The sequence below is a fragment of the Ciconia boyciana genome, chromosome 23 (assembly GCF_034638445.1).
Source record: "Ciconia boyciana chromosome 23, ASM3463844v1, whole genome shotgun sequence".
Classification (NCBI taxonomy): Eukaryota; Metazoa; Chordata; class Aves; order Ciconiiformes; family Ciconiidae; genus Ciconia; species Ciconia boyciana.
In genome coordinates, this window is record NC_132956.1 from 3,091,898 (window position 1) to 3,109,245 (window position 17,348).

Here is a 17,348-nt window from a genome sequence, read left to right on the forward strand (position 1 = left end):
AGAAGCTCTGGGGTCGCTGCTGCCTGAGCCCCCCTCGCTGTGCCCTCGTTACCGCGGCGTGGGTGCCCGTGGGGTGCGTGTCCGTGGGACGCGTGTCCGTGGGACGTGCCCACTGGTGCTGGGCTCCGCTCTCCCCAAGCTGCGGCCACTCTCCCCAGCCACAACTGGGACCCAGTCCGGGGCAGACCCCCAGCCCTTCCCAGAGCGGGTCCAGCCGCAGCCCGGGGAATACCGCAGCAGCACGTTTGCGTCTCTGCCTCCTCTCGGAGGCAGCTCCTATTTCTGTCTGTCTGTCTCCCTTTTCTAGGAGTTTTGTTTTTGCAGGCAGGGAGGGTGGGCGGGGGGAGAGCCGCTGTTATAGAACATCCTGTGCAAGCGTGGGGAGCCATAAAAGGCTTAAGTATGGGTCTGGTAATGCAGCGTGTACGCACGCACGCGCATCCCCGGCTGCCGGCACCGAGGAAAAGACCAGATGGGGAAACACTCTCCCTCTTAATTGTCCTACATCTCCGGGAGGGTGAAGATTAGGGCTGCTGGATTTATGCTGATTTTTTTTTTTTCTCCCCTCGCATCCCTCCCACGCAGCCCTCCCAGCTCCGGCTGCTCCCGTCGCCGCTTGCGTCCCCCTCGCCGGCGCTGCGGGGTGCAGGGAGGGACGGAGGGAGCTGGGGAGGAGGGGATGCTCTGCGGGCACCGGGGATTTGGGTGCTCAAGTTGAAGAGGGTCTCTAGCAGAGAGCCATGCTCCACCTGGACTTGGCACGGCTTCCCGGGAGCTGTGAGTACATCCATGCTTTCCGAGCTCTCCTGGCAGGAGGGAGGGAGTTTCTCACTGGAGGTCAGTGGGTTATTGGGGGGGGATGCCTTGGATCCCAGTGTCAGGCCAGGCTTTTAATGAGCAACCAGAAACAAAGCTTTGAGTTTGTGTTTCTCCCCCAAAAAGTGGGTTAAGGAGGATGTTTTTTCCCTTACTCCCCCCTGCCATAGTCCCCAAATCCCGTCTTTTCAGCCTCTCTCCCAGACCAGGCCCTGGGAGCCGGCAGCGATGGGTGTGTGTGCCGAGCTACCCCCAGCTGAGATCTGGCCCAAGCTCTTTACATTCCCTCTGGAGAGATGCAGCCTAAATACAGAGTAAAAAGAGCTTTATAAATGTAACCAGTGAGGCTGCAGGGCTTGAAAAAGCCCCTCTGTATTTGACCCATGCAAAAGAGAAGCTGTTTGTGCAGAGAGCAGAGGCAGCCTTCGGGGGCAAGGGGAGGAGATGCGGGATGCTGCTGGGAGTTGGACTGGGGAAGGGGTGCCCTTCAGTCTCGCAGGTGGGTTACCTTTTCTCGTGATGAAATTATAACTCTCTCGCTTGAGATAAACTGCAATGTGAATAAATCTTACCTTGTTCTGCTGATTCTTCAGCCCACCCAGGAAAAAAGGATGGTCTGGGCTCTTTCCCTGCACTAACGAGTGCCAAAAAATGAAACCTCTTTTCTGCCTGTCCCGTAGCCTGCTAAAGCTCCTGGCATCCTTCTGATGCACGACGGCTGTGCTGTTGGTTGTGGAATATTTCCTTCCACGACCTCTCTGCCTTCCTCCTCTTAGCAACCTCAGGAAATTGCATTTGGCGTGATGAGGCTGGAAATGATCTCAAGGGACTGGTAATGGGGGGAAGGGGTGAAGCTGGGGAGGGGGTCGGATCGGTCACAGCCTGCTGTCTTCGTGTTCAAACCGCACCTATGTATGTCTGCAAAGAGAGATGCTCAGGAACAGAAGGAATGTAACGAGCTACTCGTGAGTGCTGCCGTGCTTCTTCTTTGCTTGGTACAATTAATTCTCTTGCAATTGCAATGCTTTTCCTCTTTCCTTATAACTAAACAGTCTCTTTTGCCAGCTGGGTAATTTGCAGAGAAAGGCAGGGAACTAGTGGATATTTTTGTTGTTATTTTTCTGGGTAGCTGTTACTATGGCAAGGAAACTTGATTCAGTGTGAAGAGAGGTCAGAAATACCAGACTGAAAATTTCATGCATGTTCTGTTTAAAGCCTCAGCTGCCAGGGTTTGAGCAAGGGAGAAGTAAAGGCACCAGAGTCCCCAGTTTTCAAAGGCTTTTTTAAAGCCTTTTCTGCTTAAAAGTTCGAGTTGAAAACCTAGACTTGGTGTTACATGACCTTGTGGGCTAGGACTGTATAATAGTCAAAGCTTATAGAAAGGCTGTCTATATCTTTTTCTGAGTGTCCCCAAGAAATGAGAGCGAGTGTCCCCAAGAAATCTGGGATGGGAGCTCAGGCTTCTGTGCTGGGGATGTTACAAAGGTGCCAGACTTTTCCAAAGATCCTGATCCCACTAAGAACCTTGAATAAGTGGTGAGGGTTTGAAGAGAGCCGTGTCTGTGGGGGTGCTGAGCACTCTGGGCTGTTGTACGAAGGGGTTTTGGGGTGCTGGGCTCCTCTGCAAATCTGTTCTTCATTGGGTGGCAGAGAAGTGAGCCTTCTCCCTGGAGGAGGAGGGATTTCTGGGTCCCTTCTGGGTGCTGAGCAGGGGAAATGTGGACATAGAGCTTCCTGGAAAAATCTGCCTCCATGGACGTTGTTTCTTGTTGGCTGTGTCTTTGCTGAAATAAGGATGCTTTTTTTTTATTTTATTTTATTTTACAGCAAAGGTTGGTACCTGAACCCACAGGGATGGGGCCTCTTCACGCTGTGCTAGTGTTTATCTGACAGTGCAAAGGGTGGTTACACCATGACATTTATGTGCTTCTAGGAGGAAAAGCAGCTCGCTTCAATTACAGCGATTAATGGGGAAGTTTAGGTGCTGCTCCCGCATCTGAAACTTTTCGATTTGTTATTTGAGATGCGCTGTATCCTGCTAACTTCCAGCATAGGTGAAAACAGCATAAAGAAAATTATCATCATGTTTACCCTCCTTTCTCATCACTTGCTGTTTTTTTGTTTTGACAAAATCTCTTCTCCCAGGTCACAAGTGATAGGACGAGAGGAAATGGCCTCAAGTTGCGCCAGGGGAGGTTTAGACTGGATATTAGGAAATTTTACTTCACTGAAAGGGTTGTCCAGCGTTGGAAGAGGCTGCCCAGGGCAGTGATGGAGTCGCCATCCCTGGAGGTATTTAAAAGCCGTTTGGATGAGGTGCTTAGGGACATGGTGCAGTGGTGGGCTTGGTAGTGTTAGGTTTACGGTTGGACTCGATGATCTTAAAGGTCTTTTCCAACCTAAACGATTCTGTGAAAATCCCTGATTCTAGCAATATGGGATGTTTCTGTGATATCAAGCGGCTCCAGCTGCAGGTGGTTACCTTTGGGTTTTTGAGGAGGGGCAGATGTGGGGTCCCTACCTGCCCCGTTCCCAGCTGACCTGGGAGCAAGCGGCTTCCCTGCGTGGGTGCACCGAGCACCCAGCCCTGGGGAGAGCGGGTACGAAGGTGCCAGGAGAGCCTGCCTGTGCGAAGCGTGCTTGGGCCTTGATGCAGCATCCCGGGCATCCCGTACCTGGCACCTCTCGCCTTCTCCGTCTGTGCCCCTCGGAGCAGGCGAGCGGTGTCGAGTGGTCTGGCGTCAGCTGGGAGCAGAAGAGCTGAGCCGCAGGGGACTGATGCTTCCCGGGGGCTGGTCCCTGCTCCAAACTGTGTGTTGGATCCTGTGCCCGGAGCAGCACCGGGAAAGCACCCGAGTGTTGCTGTAACCTGGAATTGCAGTGGGAAGAGAGTCGGGAGCGGGCCAGCAGGGGAGAGCTGGGCTGTGCCTGACACCCCTCCTTGGCAGCGGGTGAAATTCCTGGGGATCTCCACTCCGTGTCCCCCCTCCTGGCCTGGTACTGTTCCTCGGGACAGAAACGGGTCCCCTGCACGGAATCATCTCCTTTTAGCTGTCTTCATTGAGTCTGTGCTGTGTCATCTCTCCCTGCTCTTTATTTAATAGAGTGCAGGCAGCCAAGGCAGAGCTGAAACGAAGCTGCTCGCTCCTGCCTGGTGCTGAGGAGCAGGGGCTGTGATTTCTTCTCGGTGTTTGTGTGCTATTTCCAGCATATTGTTGCCCCTGTTCCTGCCTCTCCTGTGATGCCTGTCCCCAGAGCAGTGGGAATCTTTACCCCTCTGGCTAGCGATGCTGGCTGGATGTCAGGCTGTTTTCAGCTCAGCTTTGCAGCCCCTTTTCTCGCGTTGGCTGGCACACGGTAGGACTGCCCCGTGCTTATCTGGCGTGACATTTAGGTGAGTACAAGAGCTTTTTCCCTCAAAGGAGTAGTTTCTTTAATAGGCTTCTCTATCAGGCCGATGGCTGTCTGTGTCTCTGTTTTAACCTGCTCCTGGTGACAGCAAGGAATATGTGGGTGTTTGGCAGGTGGGAGATGATATGGGGAGCAGGGATGTTCTGGGAGCACAGCTCCCCATGGGGCTGTGACGGGCGTCCCGGGTCTGACCCGTCCCCAGATCCGGTGATGGAAATCTGTGGGCACACTACTGAAGTCAGCAGAGCTGAGGGTCAGCTGGATATGGCTCAGGTGAACTTGTGATGGGATGCCAGGAAGAAGCATGGTTGTCTCCTGGATCTTTGTGGTGTCCCTGAAATGAACACTGTTCCTGAAGGGAGGGCTTGAGCGGGTGATGCTCTGTGGCACAGCAGTGATCTGCTGCTGGGGCTGCAGAAGTGCTGGAGGCTTTTCTGAGCAAGTTGGACAAACGTGGTACAGGAATCAGTTCGTAGTGAGTTGTATCTGCCTCGGGCTGGGTCAGTATTAGGGGTCTCTTTCTGTTTCTAGCCCTGAGTCCCTCCCTGGAGGGAGTGTGTGTGTTACGCGTAAGCGTGGCTGGGGGTGTGTACAGTGATGTCTTGGGGGTGGATACCCTCAGCATGAGCATTAAAAATAGAAGATTTGGGAGTGGAAGATCTTAGTGGCTTTTCATCTTCTGGGCCTTTTTGCATTTCCTTCGATTTGGAGAGGTGTCAGTAGGACCCCTTTTCACTCTATGCTCAGGCAGTGGCGTTGCAATGCAATATTTAGGGTAGTGCATCAGGCGAAAGGACACCCTGATGGCCGGAGGCTGGAGATTTCTGCTCCAGCTGGGCCGTGCGCTGGCCCTCTGCAGCTGAGGGACTTTCAAACCTCGAGCAGCAAAACTTCTAAATCCTGGAGAGAGGCGAGATAGGAAGGAAAGCGAAAGCAGCCGCACTCAGCAGCACCAAGATCTCTCTCCCTTGTTCAGCCTGTCTATCACTTTAATACCCGCCAGCGTATCTCTTTTATAAATTACAAAACATTGCAGGTAATAAATGCCACTAAACCAGGAGCTCTCTAAACCGAGCCTGATGAAACCTGCGGGGTGAGGAATGGCCTCTCCTTGGAGGGAGCATCTGAGCACAGGGAGCTCGGCCCCATGCACCGAGAGGTTCCCCTCTCCCACCCGAGCCCTGTCCCGCTCTTGGTGGGTGCTGCGGGGCTCTCCCTGCCCAGCCATGCTCCATAGCCACTTGGCAAAGACCCTGGGGGGGTGTGTGGGTGCTGTGCTGCTCCCTGAGCTCTTAAAGCAGGGATTTCTGTCCTGCAAGGGTAAGGGCTGGGCCCTGGAGGGGGCTTAGCACCGTGCCTGCCTTCTCCTCTGACAGAAAAGCAATTACCATTCATTTTGATTTTAATGTAGCCACTTAAGAAAAAGAAGTTAATGCTCCCAATTTGTTTGGTATAATTAAGTGATAATTCCCTCTGCCTGGGAGGAGAACATGGCTGCAGCGCACGGGGGTGTTCGGTCAGCACATTTTGACAGCTCCCAGCTCCTACGGCACAGCGCTGGCACGGCTTTCTAGCGAGATTCAGGTGATGCCGGAGAGATGGAGACAAAGTGTGTGGGTACGGTGTTTCAGACTGACCTTGATTTTTCTTTGAAGAGCGTGAAAGAGAAGAATAGCAAATTATGTGTATGCCAAGGGAGCTGAATTCAGGCAGAGCTTTGCATTGCTGCTGAGGGTGGTGGCTCTCTGGATCTGCTGGTCCCTGCTGTCTGGGACCACAAGTGGGCTGAATTTGCAGGTCTCTGCTCTGCCTGTTCTCATGAAGGACCTGCCCAGCACTCCACAGAAATACTCAGCCATTTCCATGTGCTGGTATGTTGAAAAATAATTTTTAGGCAATTTTAGACAACTATGCTTGAGCTTTGGATAACCTTAGTGGCAGCAGAGAAACTGGCACCAGCCGTGAGTTTGTGCTTCTGTCAGACATTTGAGTGATGCTGATTGTGTCTCATCCCAGGACTGCACTTTATAGTTGAAGAAATTGAGGCACAGGGCAGAAAAATGACTTTTTAGAGGTCAGGATGCAATTCTGTCATGCTCCTGGAAATAGGAGCTGGCTCTGCTTTTCTAATTTGCTGGACCGTGCTGGAATTGTCCATGGTAATGCATGAAAATTCACCTGGAAAGAAAATAAATTATTCATGAAAGCAATAGTCCAGAGCTGCTTAAACTGCCAAGGCAAAAATCCCTGAGCTGATCCAGTTGCAGGCAGTGATGCACATCAGATGACAAGGGACTGAAGGGAGGGGAGAACCGCAGCGGGTGATCTAGTCTGTTGTTTGTCCCTTTCTCCTCAGCTGCTGGAAAGATGCGAAGTGTGGCTTGACTTGCTGCTGCTTTTTATTGTTGCTTTGTGTTCCTTTGTACTGCAGCCCCCACGGTGCCGGGGATGTGCGCATGTGCCCGCACTGGGCCCTGCTGCTGGAGGGTTACAGCCCAAGGAGTGTTTATGGGTTTATTCACCACATTCTTTATGCAATAAATGATGTTTAGCTGACTACTGAAATTTATTTGGGAGAATAAGTTAAAATAAACAGCCCTGCTGGGACTGATTAGTTTTCATGGCAGCTCAGACTTGTACGTGAATTAATTTTGAGGGATCTCAGTCCAGTTGTCTGAGACCTGTTTCACTGATGCTGTTCCACACCCTCCTCTGATTCACACTTCCAGAGGAGATGTAGGAACTAACACGACTGTGGAAACTGATCTCCCCTTCAGATGGGCCCTGCAGGCTTCGGTCCTGGCAGGCTGAGCCCCGAGGCAGAGATGAGGAGTTTCTGGGGATGCTGCGTTGTACCTGCCTGAGATAACAGCAAACACCCTGGCCCTGCCTGTGGTCCGGGGGCCACCTCTGTCTCCCTGCTTACCTGATGAACACAACGGGCATGAATGTATAGGAGAGATACGTGGCATCCCCAGCGTGCTACACGCGGGATGAGTCTGGGGTACAGTACCAACAGCCCGTCTGCCCCTGCCCTGCATGCAGCCTGGTGCACCCCGGGGCTTCTCCCCTTCCAGGGGGATCCGCATCATTGCTCCATGCTGTGGTCCCCAGAAAGCATCAGGATACCCAGCCGGATCATCCGAAGTGACGGGTGATGAAAGGCGGCTGTGGGTGGCTGTTGCTAAGCTACAGGCTCTGTCTGCTCCGGCTGCCAGAGGGCTCAGAGCTGAAGGGCTATGGTCAGACCTGGGGAGTAAGTGCTGCGGCAGGGCAAGGCAGCGGGGTGCGGGGTGGAGATGACCCGTTCCTGGCTCAGGGAGTTTTGCAGAGCCTACTTGTTTACTCTCTGCTGCAGATGAAGCAGCAGGAAACAAGTCTGGTTCTCCTTTTTGGGAGAAGGGAGTCCATCCCCTTAAGAAATCCAAGGACCATAAGTGTTGGTTGCTTTATTTGTGCTTAGGTATCTTAGGTAGGAGAGAGCAAGCTGGCTCTTTGCATCCCACCCACATCCACGCTGCTGCATCAGAAGAAAAAATAACCCCAAGCAGCAGACGGGCTGAGGCACCGGCCCTGGGCTGGGTGTCAGCCAGGAGGCAGAGAAGATGGGTCCAGGAGTGAACCTCTGCTCCAGGGACTTTCAAACTATGGTCCACAGGAAAGCAGAGCCAGCCAGCCCTGCTCTACTGCCAGGGAAGCTCTTTTCAGGGTATCAGCGGGACCTCGGCATCCATGGGGAAAATTCTCAGGAGTCTGTGCATGGGGAGAAGAGGGAACGACGCTGTCCTAGACCAGAGCAGTGCTCAGCCAGGAGTATGCCGCCTTTGGGGTTTTTTGGCAACTGCTTGCTCTACCCTACAGTCCTGTCTCCAGATGTGCGTGCAGGCAGCATGTGCTGGGCGAGGCTGCTGCGTCTGCAAGGGTAAAGATAAATCTTACCGTGTTTTAAGGGCAATTGTTAAACAACCCCAGTTACACAATGAAGGCGGAGATGCTCAGTGCAAAACACACCTTATTCCACGCTGGGCGAGCGAGCAAGCTGCTGCCTTTGTTCCTTTCCGTTTGCCCTCTTTCTGTCCTCCTGCACTAATTAATCTCATCTGCATGCTTAACGGCCATTCTGAGAGAGGAGACAAGAAAAAGACCGTGGGTTTCCAGTGAGAGCTTGTGCCTCTCCTCCCTGGCTGCTCTCTGGATCCCTTTCAGCTCGGTGGTCCAGCCCATGGGTCGGGGCTGGCGGGGTGAGTGCTGGCTTTCATCTTTCCCAGACGAGGGCTGCTGGAGCGGGTCCTGCCCAGGGTCTGCAGGAGGATGTACACAGGGGTCAGGAAGAGTAATCAGGTCGGAGAAGGAGGACGCAAGGAAAAGTTCCCCAGCAGGCAGGAAAACAGCCAGGGAAGTGAGCAGACGGCTTGCAGCCTCCTCAGTTTGAATGTCGCTTGGGGGTGGGGATGCTCAGGAAACAGGATAACAAACTGACTCCAACCTCTCTTGCTTTTTTTTTTTCCCCTCTCTTTTGTTTTGTTTTATTTTTAGGATTGGTCTCTGCATGAGGCAGATCTGGAGCTGCAGGATTAATGGAGGTGCAATGAAAGGTACCGGTTGCTGCTGCTCTGTGTCGGGGGGTGGCAGAGGGGACTGGTGGCTGCGGGAGGCTGCCGGATGGGATGCTCCGATCCCTGCTCTGCTCCTGGCTGCCTGCAGCTCTGCCAGGGGGAGGACGGTGGTTGCACTTCGTGTTTCTCTGTTGTTTTTCCCTGGCACTTCTCTGCTCTGTCTTGCAGCGTAGCCAGCCCCCTCCCGCGGGCAGGGACCGATGCTGCCTCGCCCCGCCAGCCACCATGGAGCTAGCTAATACCAAAGACTTCCAGTGGAAAACCCTCGCCCCGCTCCCGAGCCGCAGGGTCTACTCAACCCTGGTGGAAGCTGGCGGGCAGGTCTTTGCCATCGGGGGCTGCGATGATAACGGCATCCCCATGGACTGCTTTGAGGTCTACTCCCCCGAGGCTGACCAGTGGACCTCGCTGCCCCCCATGCCCACGGCCCGGGCGGGGGTGGCCGTGGCCACCTTGGGCAAGCGGATCATGGTGATAGGAGGGGTTGGGGTGAATCAGATGCCGCTGAAGATAGTGGAGATGTACAACATAGACGAGGGCAAGTGGAAGAAGAGGAACTCGCTGAGAGAGGCAGCCATGGGCATCTCGGTGACGGCAAAAGGCAAGGAGGGTTCGATTCTTGCTGTGTCCTTCCAGGGCAGGGGGGGATGCCTGCGGGGCGGTGGGATGGGGAGGGTTAGCATCGGTTGATGCATCAGGCACAAAAGCTTTCTGGGCAATGGCACGGGGTTATGTTGTTCTCCAAATGCTTTTCTGTGCTTCTAGAAGTTGAACCCCGTGTATTTGTCATATCCCAACCTGCTAAAGATCTGTAGGTGGCCAGAAACAGATAAACCTGGGGGTTGGTCTGTATTGTCAGCCCTGGAGCCAGGAGGGCCATGGCTGTGCTGGTACCCGGGGGTATTTCGGACAGATCCAAGCTCCAGGGTCTCAAATCAAACTTCTCCAGGGTTTTGTAGCAAATTCTGGTCCTTGTGTGCTGCAGGTGCTCAAAAAATAGGAACGGTGCTGCTGGGTGAGCATAGGACCTGAGGCGAAGGTCTCAGAGCCACAGAATAGCTTTGGTTTGAAGAGACATCTCTGGTCCAAACCCAGCACCAGCCAGGAGAGAGTCGGCTTCATCGTCATGGGCTCAAATCATTGTACAAGGAGGGGAAGCTGCTGGCCTCCCGTGTAGCTCCCCTCCGAAAGCTTAACCATTGCCTTAAATGGGGTTTGTTAAATGCCTGTGAGGCTCTGCCTTATCAGCCCATCTCATTTTTTAGTTTCTAAGCAGAGATGTGGAGCATTGATTTCCTTTAGCATGCTCTGCCATGCTTTGAAGAGCCTGGGGCTGGGAGTTGTGTTCCCAAGCAGCGTGCCTGAGGTCAGCCAGCTTCCCGCCGTGCCTGGGATTACGAATTTAATCTCCAGGCAGCTTCTTTGAAAGCCGTTTCGTTTGTTTGCTTAAGTGGGTTTAAAAGCTACCATCAAGGAATGTTTAAAAATAATGTTTACCATCTTGGAGATGATTTTCTCTCAGAGTATAAGCTTGCCTGAGTGATACAGCAGGGTCAATTTGGTGTGAGAGGCCAGGAACAGAAATAGCTTCCCAAATCCTTGCAGCGTGCAGGCTGGTCTCTGCTTTTTCAGCTGCCACAAGGCAGCTGAAAGGGCTGCCCACGAGGGCAAGGCTGCTGTCGCTGCCCTCCTGAATCTTGTCTGTGGAGTGAAGCGCTTATTGAAGGAGATAACGTGGGTGCTGTGCAGGTAGGATTTTGTTTTGGAGAGACAGGTTTGCCATTAGCCAGAGATGGATACAGCTGATAGAGATTTGGTGAGGAACAAGTAGCCTCAGTGCCTTGTCTTGGCTCTGAGCCCTCCGGTCCAGGTCGCAGAGCTGTGCCAGACCTCGGGGGGGCAAAGCAGGAGCTGAGCCGAGGAGCAGGAGCCCCTGAATGGCGGAGCGGGGCTGGGGGAAGAGCATCGGCGTTGCTGCGGGGACCGGGAGGTTGGTGCATTCCCCTCTGCCCCGCGGATGGGAGCCTGGGACACACACAGGGACTCGGGTAGGAGTGAACAGTTCTGGTCCGCATCGTATGATGGCACGTGCGTTTTTGCAGGGGGGTATTTCTGATGCTTTCCTATAATAATTTTGTGGGATTGTTTTGCTTCTCGGCCCTGTCCAGACTACAGAGTCTATGCGGCTGGTGGGATGGGATCTGACCTGCGGCCGCACAACTACCTGCAGCACTATGACATGCTCAAGGACATCTGGGTGTCGCTGGCGGCCATGCCCACACCCAGGTACGCTGCCACATCCTTCCTGCGAGGCACCAAGATCTACGTGCTGGGTAAGAAGCAGTCCTGCCTCCTCCTCCTCCTCGGGCAGCAGCTCCTTTGATCTGAGCACTGAGAAACCTCCTTGGAAGAGGCTTTTGGGAATGCTCCTCTCCATCCCTGCCTGCTTTCTCATTCAGAGATACCAAGCTTGCAGCTGTAGGTTTTGAGAGGGCTGGTTTTGGGTTTGGATTCACAGCTCCATAGCAAGCACCCATGAGAGACCCTGCACCCTTGAATGCCCTGGGAGCTCGCAGGTCTTGCGGCAGCTCTGTGCCAGGCGAGTGGCCTCTCCTGCCCCTGGCCCATCTGTGGCTGCTGGCAGCCGAGGGTACAGCTGGTCTTTGCCCGCTCAATTTTGCGGTCCTGCGACTGCGCTAAAAGCCCTTGGACTCAACTAGCGAGTAAAAATACTTCTATGCATTTTATATCGGCAAAGTACCGTGCTGCTTCACAAAGCTCTGCCTTTGGCAGAGGAAAGACCTGCTGTAGCTGGGAAATGCTGGACCAAGCCTTTTGCAGGGGACAATTTTCATTAGTTTTGCTTTACAGAAAGGGAAACTAAGGCAGAGAAATGTTGCTGTTAGCTCGTGGCCAAATCAGGATCCAAATCCAGGAGTCCTGATTGCTCAAACCGCCAGACAGCCCTGGCTTTCTTTAGGGGTTACCAGAAAAGACTCTTTGATCTATTTTGCAGTTTGCTTGCTGCTGGCAAACAGTTTGTGGGCCCAGAAGTGAGCACAGGCTCTGCCTTCAAAGGCACGCTGACCATCTGAGCTGAGAATAGCTGTATTCATCTGCATCTGATGGGTGGAAGAATAATACGCATCTTTGGCGGTGGTAGCAGCAGCTGCTCTGGCTCTCCTGCTCCGTCAGGAGCTCGGCAGCGAGGCCAGGGCTTGCTGGATTGCACTGGAGCTGAACTCATCTGAATTGCAAAGGCTCCCTGAGCCCTGATCCCTGCTCTGCTGTGAATTTGTCTTGATTAAACCGGTGCATACTAAACACCTTCCGCTGCTAGCGACCCGCTGCTGCTGGCATGGAGGGAAGCGGAGGATGTGATGCACTGAAAAATGAAGTGTTTTCATGTCATGAACCTGCAGTTAAAGGAGAGGGAGTGCAAGGGTGAGAAGTTACCTGGCTCAGCAGGCCCTCATGCAGATGACTTGAGACCTGGGGACATCATATCAGCTGGCAGCTCACTCTCAGCCTGCCCTGGGAGGCTCCTCTGGTTCCTGCTGCCGTTGGCTTGGTGCTGTGAACCAAGCTGAGCCTTTTCTTTCCATCTCCCTGCCCCAGGTGGAAGGCAGTCCAAGTACGCTATCAATGCCTTCGAGGTCTTTGACACAGAGACCAGGTCGTGGACCAAGTTTCCCAACATCCCCAACAAAAGAGCCTTCTCCAGCTTCGTGCCCACAGAAGACAAACTCTTCAGTCTCGGGGGCCTGCGGCAGGGACGGCTCTACCGGCAGCCCAAGTTCATGAGGACTGTGGACATGTTTGACATGGAACAAGGTGGGGCTTGTCCCAGCTCTGTCCTTTCCAGAGGAGCAGAGTGGTTGGCACACAAGGCTGTGCTTTGGGGCTTTGCTGTCCTTGCAGAGCACAGAGTTCTCATCTGCTGAGCCCTGGGACTGCTGGTGTCTTGAGCCCAGCCTAGAGAGGAAGGCCGGCAGTCAGGATTAACAAGTCAAGGCAGCAGAGGGGAAAACCATGGTCCCGAGGCAGCTGGGTTCAACAGCTCCCTCCTGACGTGGTGGTGAGGAAGCCGACCCCTGTGTCATGGGGTTTTATTACCCCAAGGTGCCGCAGCAAAACTGCACTTCTCCAAGCAAGTAGGCGGTCAGAGAGGCAGATGGTTTCCCAGGAGTGGATGCTCCTGTAATGCCCGGTCTGTCCTGTCCCTCCCAGGTGGCTGGATGAAGATGGAGCGCTCCTTCTACCTGAAGAAAAGGCGAGCAGACTTCGTGGCTGGCTACCTGAAAGGCAGAGTTGTTGTGGCTGGGGGACTAGGTGAGGCACTGGGGATGGTGGTAACGCTTTAAAAGCATATGAGAGTCATGTGTTATCATTACAGAGGGGAGAGATCCTGGCCCTGCCTGGCCTCAGGGAGCAGGGAAAATGGATGCCATAAGGGGATGGGGTCCAGAGCACAGACACTGTCCCAGAGCAGACAAGGGATGCTTGCCGGTGCTTCCCAGGTGACCCGATGCCTCAATCTGTGCTTCCAGGAAACCAGCCAACCGTCCTGGAGTCCGCGGAGGCCTTCCACCCCGAGAAGAACAAGTGGGAGAGCCTGCCCCCCATGCCCACCCCGCGCTGCGCCTGCTCCAGCATCGTGGTCCAGAACTGCCTGCTGGCCGTTGGCGGGGTGAGCCAGGGCCTGAGCAGTGCCGTGGAGGCCCTCTGCCTCTCCGATTCCTAGCTGGCTCCTGCCCGGCAGAGGACCCTGCCCCTCCGGCAGCGGTGGTGGTGGTGGTGGTGGTGGTGGTGGTGGTGGTGGTGGTGCTGGGCAGCTCCCGGCAGCGCTGAGGCTGGGTGAGCAGCACCCGAGCTGCCCTGGGAGCCTGGCAGCTCGGCTCTGCCTGCCGGCAGCTAAACCCAGCCTTGCTCTGGAGCCGTGGCCGGCAGGAGCCTGCAGCCAGGGCTGCTGTTCCTCTCCCTCCCGGGCGTTGCTGTTCCAGCCCCACGGAGGGAAGGTGCGCTTTGACCAGGGGTCCCCTCCAGCTGTCTTCAGAGCTCTACAGGGAAACCCAGATGAAGGAACTGCTCGCAGCGCTGGTGTGCCATGTCTCCTGCCAGCAGAAAGGACGCTGGAGATCAGGACTTGGGTGAGCATCTCCCTGCTGCCGTCCTGACCAAAGGCGACAGGTTCGGAGGCGTTAGGAGTATCCAGACAGGTCGGTGGTGGTTCAGAGAGAACAGATGTGATGTTGCCCTCTTCGAGCACCCTGGAATCTATGCGTGCTTCCCTGCACAGATCCCCTGGGCTTGCAACAAGGGAAACTCCTAACCTGCAGCCAGATCCAGGGGATCGTTCTTTTGCCTTCATAGCAAGGCTTTTCCTGCAAACCTGTAGCATTTGACTGTCACTTTGCCACGAGCTGGAGCAAGGGGCTGCCAATGCTCCTGGGAGGGATGAATGCCCAAGGGACTGTTTTGGCTAGAGGGAAGACCTTACTTTTGGCACAGGACTAGCACAGGTACTGCCTTTGCTGGGTTTCGCACAGAGATGGCCTCAACCTACAACGTTCCAACTCCGTTTTTAGCTCCTTTAATGATTCGGGATCTTTTGTTCAGCCCTGGAGAAAGGAGCAAAACTGAGCCCTGGCTCTGGTTCTAAGTGCTCTCAGCCCCAGGGCCGGGTTGTGGCTTTGGCGATGGCTTTGGCAGCAAAGCCAGAAGACTCCGGCCATCGCCTCCTCTTTGGTTTCGTTCTTCCCGGGCAGTTTGCAGGAGGGCTGTCCGAACCGTCGGGTTACAATTCTAGCTTGTAGCAGTTGCACCATTAAAAGCTGTCTTCGGAGAAGCCTGGTCTGCGCTATGGGGCTGCGTCAGGGCTGTGATTGTACGAAAAGGTGGGACCCAGACCGAAAAGGGGGAGAGGGGGGCCAGCGCAGGCAGCCGGGGCTGGGGTCGGTGATGTGCCCCGTGCCTTGGCCGCTGCCCCATCGCTCGCTCCTTTCCAAGGTGCCCCGTTCCGCTCTTAAAGCGGTTCCCGGGCTGTGGGAGGGGGGCTTCCCGGTGGCAGCCCCTCCGTGCTGCGCAGGAGGGTGCGGGGGCAGCTGCGGGGCTCCCGCCGCGGCCGGACCCGCTCCCGCCGCGGCGGAGCACCGAGGACACCGTGCGGCGGCCGAGGCAACGGCAGGGGCGGCCGGGGGCCGGGGCTCGCTGCCTGCCGCTCCCCGGGGCTGCCCCGGCCCTGAGCCGCGCTCCCCGGGCGAGCCGGAGGGCAGGGACCGGCCCCACCGCCTGCATCCCCCCCGAGGCTCGCTGCTCCGGGCCGGCTCCTGCCGCTCCCGCGGGCCGCGGGGGCCGTTCCTCTCCGCCGGTTTTCGTTAGGAAGCGGCGAGGCGTGTGGCTCCTTTTGAAGTGCAGCCCTGCCAGCTCCCAGTCCCCTCTCTCTGATCTCAAAGTGCCGCCTCGCTCAGATGAAAGGGGAAAAGCACCGGCTCCGCAGCTAACGACCTGCTCGCTAATTATTGACATCCCACCTGCTTGTCTCTGGCTGCGTACGTTGGCATAGCAGGGTCTGTCCCCATCCCCTGGCATGTTCCCATCTGTGGTTCTGAGGCTTTGTTCGTTTAGGCACCGTGTTTTGGAAGGTTGGATAAATGCAAATATGGAACTGCAGGAAGGAGCTCTACCCCTGACGCAGGCGTGCCGCTCCGGCCGCGGTGGAGGAGCTGCCCGCAGCGATGCTGGGTTGTGCTCCAGGCCCCTGGTGAGGAGCACGGAGCCCAGCTGAGACCATCTGGACATAGCGCAGTTGGGGAGGGCTCCAGGGTGAGATCTGCTGGGGGGTGAAGCTGCAGGGAAACGGTGAGCGGGACCCCGGGGCCAGGCATTTCTGTCTAACGGCATCCCTGGATGATTAAAGGTCTGCTGGGTCTAGCAGAGCTGAGGGAAGGTGCTAAGAGCACCCCTCTCTGCGTGCGCTGCCCTGGGGGTGCTGCCTCCTGACCCCAGAGGGCTAATTAGTAAAACATCCCTTTGAACTGTAAAAATTGGAGGAGGATGGAGGAGGCTTGGAGGGAGAGAGGGAGCCTTCTACTCTTCTAGAACAAACCCCGTGTCTCCTGGCACGGCAGATCTCCATTTCAGCTGCCTCTGCACAGCCGAGAGTCTCTAGCTATTAATGAAGTGGTTTCCTTTGTCCTTAAGGAACCTTTCCCACACACAGCACAGCCTGATGCTCCTCTGCTCTTGCTTTCTCATTAGCCCTGAGCCCTGTTCATTGCAGCAAGGCCGCGCTGGTCAAGGCTTGGGGTTCGGTGCTGCTGCGCTGGCTTTGTTAAGCTGGAGCAAGGGGAGGAGGAATCCGTTCCCTTTGTCTGGCTGCAGCACAGCTGGGGGTGATCCTTTGCTTTCTCCCTCCAGAAAGGCTGAAGAGAGTGACAGACAAAGCAGCGTCATGGGAATAAACCCGTTTTAGGACTTAATGAAGAGATGTCGGGGACTGGGGACAAGGCTGGGGGGAGATAGTCAGGAATCGAAGCTGGGGATGCGCCGAGCATTTAGAGAGGGAGAGAAAGAGGAGCCCTCTGAGTTGCAGCATAGAGAGAAGCAGGTCCAGGTCAGCTGCCTTTGTAGTGAAACCCAAGCTCTCATCACCAAACAGGATCCCTGGCGTGTCCCCAGAGCCGCTGTGTCCCCAGCCAGCGGCAGGTCGCTCTGTGGCGTGGGGTGCTCCTGGCTGGGGGTGCTTTTCCCCATGGTGGTGCTATGCAGAGCTAGGTTTTTACAAGAGCTTGAAACCTAGATGTCATTTGGACTTTTCCAGGTGTAGTTCCCACCCTGAGCAGTTCTCCCAGGAGTTTGTTTCCATGACTATCCCAATTTCAGGGGCTGGGGGGCTTCCTGAGCAGCCGTGAGCTCTCGCCGTGACCCCCAGCGCGCTCTGCAGCCACCTCCCCCTCTGTCTGCTGGCTTCTCCCCAAAATCTGCCATGAAAGGCAGCTGCCAAGACTTCAGACACTTCCAGCACGCCTCCGCTGCACGATGCTTCCAGATAACACCCACTCGGAGACCTCTGTACCTGAAGAATTGAAGCACTTTCCCTAGTAATAATGTCGTTTGCTTTTTACCAGCAGATCATAAACGGCTTAGCAAACACAGAGAGGTAACCAGGCAGCAGGAAGGTGAGAAGAGTTGTACTCATAATTATGTGGTCAGTGGCAAAAGCTAGGATTAGAGGGTAGGTCTGATCTGTCCCTGTGCTGGGCTCTGCTTGTGGGAGCCCACCAGCTTGGTACGGCCCCTCGGATTTGGCTTTTGGTGGCTGGAGTTCAGCCTGGTCCCTGATGTGGCTACGGGGCCTCCTGGGCTCTGCCGGTGCCTGACCCCCGCTGAAGGAACCTGGCTGTGTTTTCAAATTAATCTTCTTTAATTATTTCAAGAAAAGTTTTTAAACTTTTAAGCATGCTTTTGAGCTGTTCTGCTGGGTGGCAGAGCAGCCCATGCTCA

General features: G+C 55.2%; 1 protein-coding gene across 2 annotated transcripts; it reads left to right on the forward strand.

The window, feature by feature from the left end:
• Positions 1–450: 450 nt before the first annotated feature.
• KLHDC8A (kelch domain containing 8A) lies at positions 451–16,994 on the forward strand. 2 transcript variants are annotated; one of them, XR_012039557.1, is made up of 8 exons: positions 451–777; positions 8,764–8,822; positions 9,012–9,444; positions 11,012–11,176; positions 12,462–12,677; positions 13,074–13,175; positions 13,394–13,993; positions 16,976–16,994. XR_012039557.1 is itself a non-coding variant. In XM_072844928.1 (7 exons), exons 3-7 carry the CDS (start codon positions 9,069–9,071, stop codon positions 13,585–13,587), a joined length of 1,053 nt encoding a protein of 350 aa, XP_072701029.1. In that variant the 5' UTR covers positions 451–777; positions 8,764–8,822; positions 9,012–9,068; the 3' UTR covers positions 13,588–14,707. The 2 variants fall into 2 exon arrangements, 1 of the variants encoding a protein (XP_072701029.1); XM_072844928.1 differs by lacking the exon at positions 16,976–16,994 and having other exon boundaries at positions 13,394–14,707.
• The last annotated feature ends 354 nt before the right edge of the window (positions 16,995–17,348 follow it).

What these genes read in the sequence shown, in the direction of transcription:
- KLHDC8A (XM_072844928.1), top strand. Translation starts at nt 9,069, where the DNA reads ATGGAGCTAGCTAATACCAAAGACTTCCAGTGGAAAACCCTCGCCCCG. An exon ending in CATCTCGGTGACGGCAAAAG is followed by an intron (nt 9,445 to 11,011) that starts GCAAGGAGGGTT and finishes GGCCCTGTCCAG; the next exon opens with ACTACAGAGTCTATGCGGCT. An exon ending in CACCAAGATCTACGTGCTGG is followed by an intron (nt 11,177 to 12,461) that starts GTAAGAAGCAGT and finishes TCCCTGCCCCAG; the next exon opens with GTGGAAGGCAGTCCAAGTAC.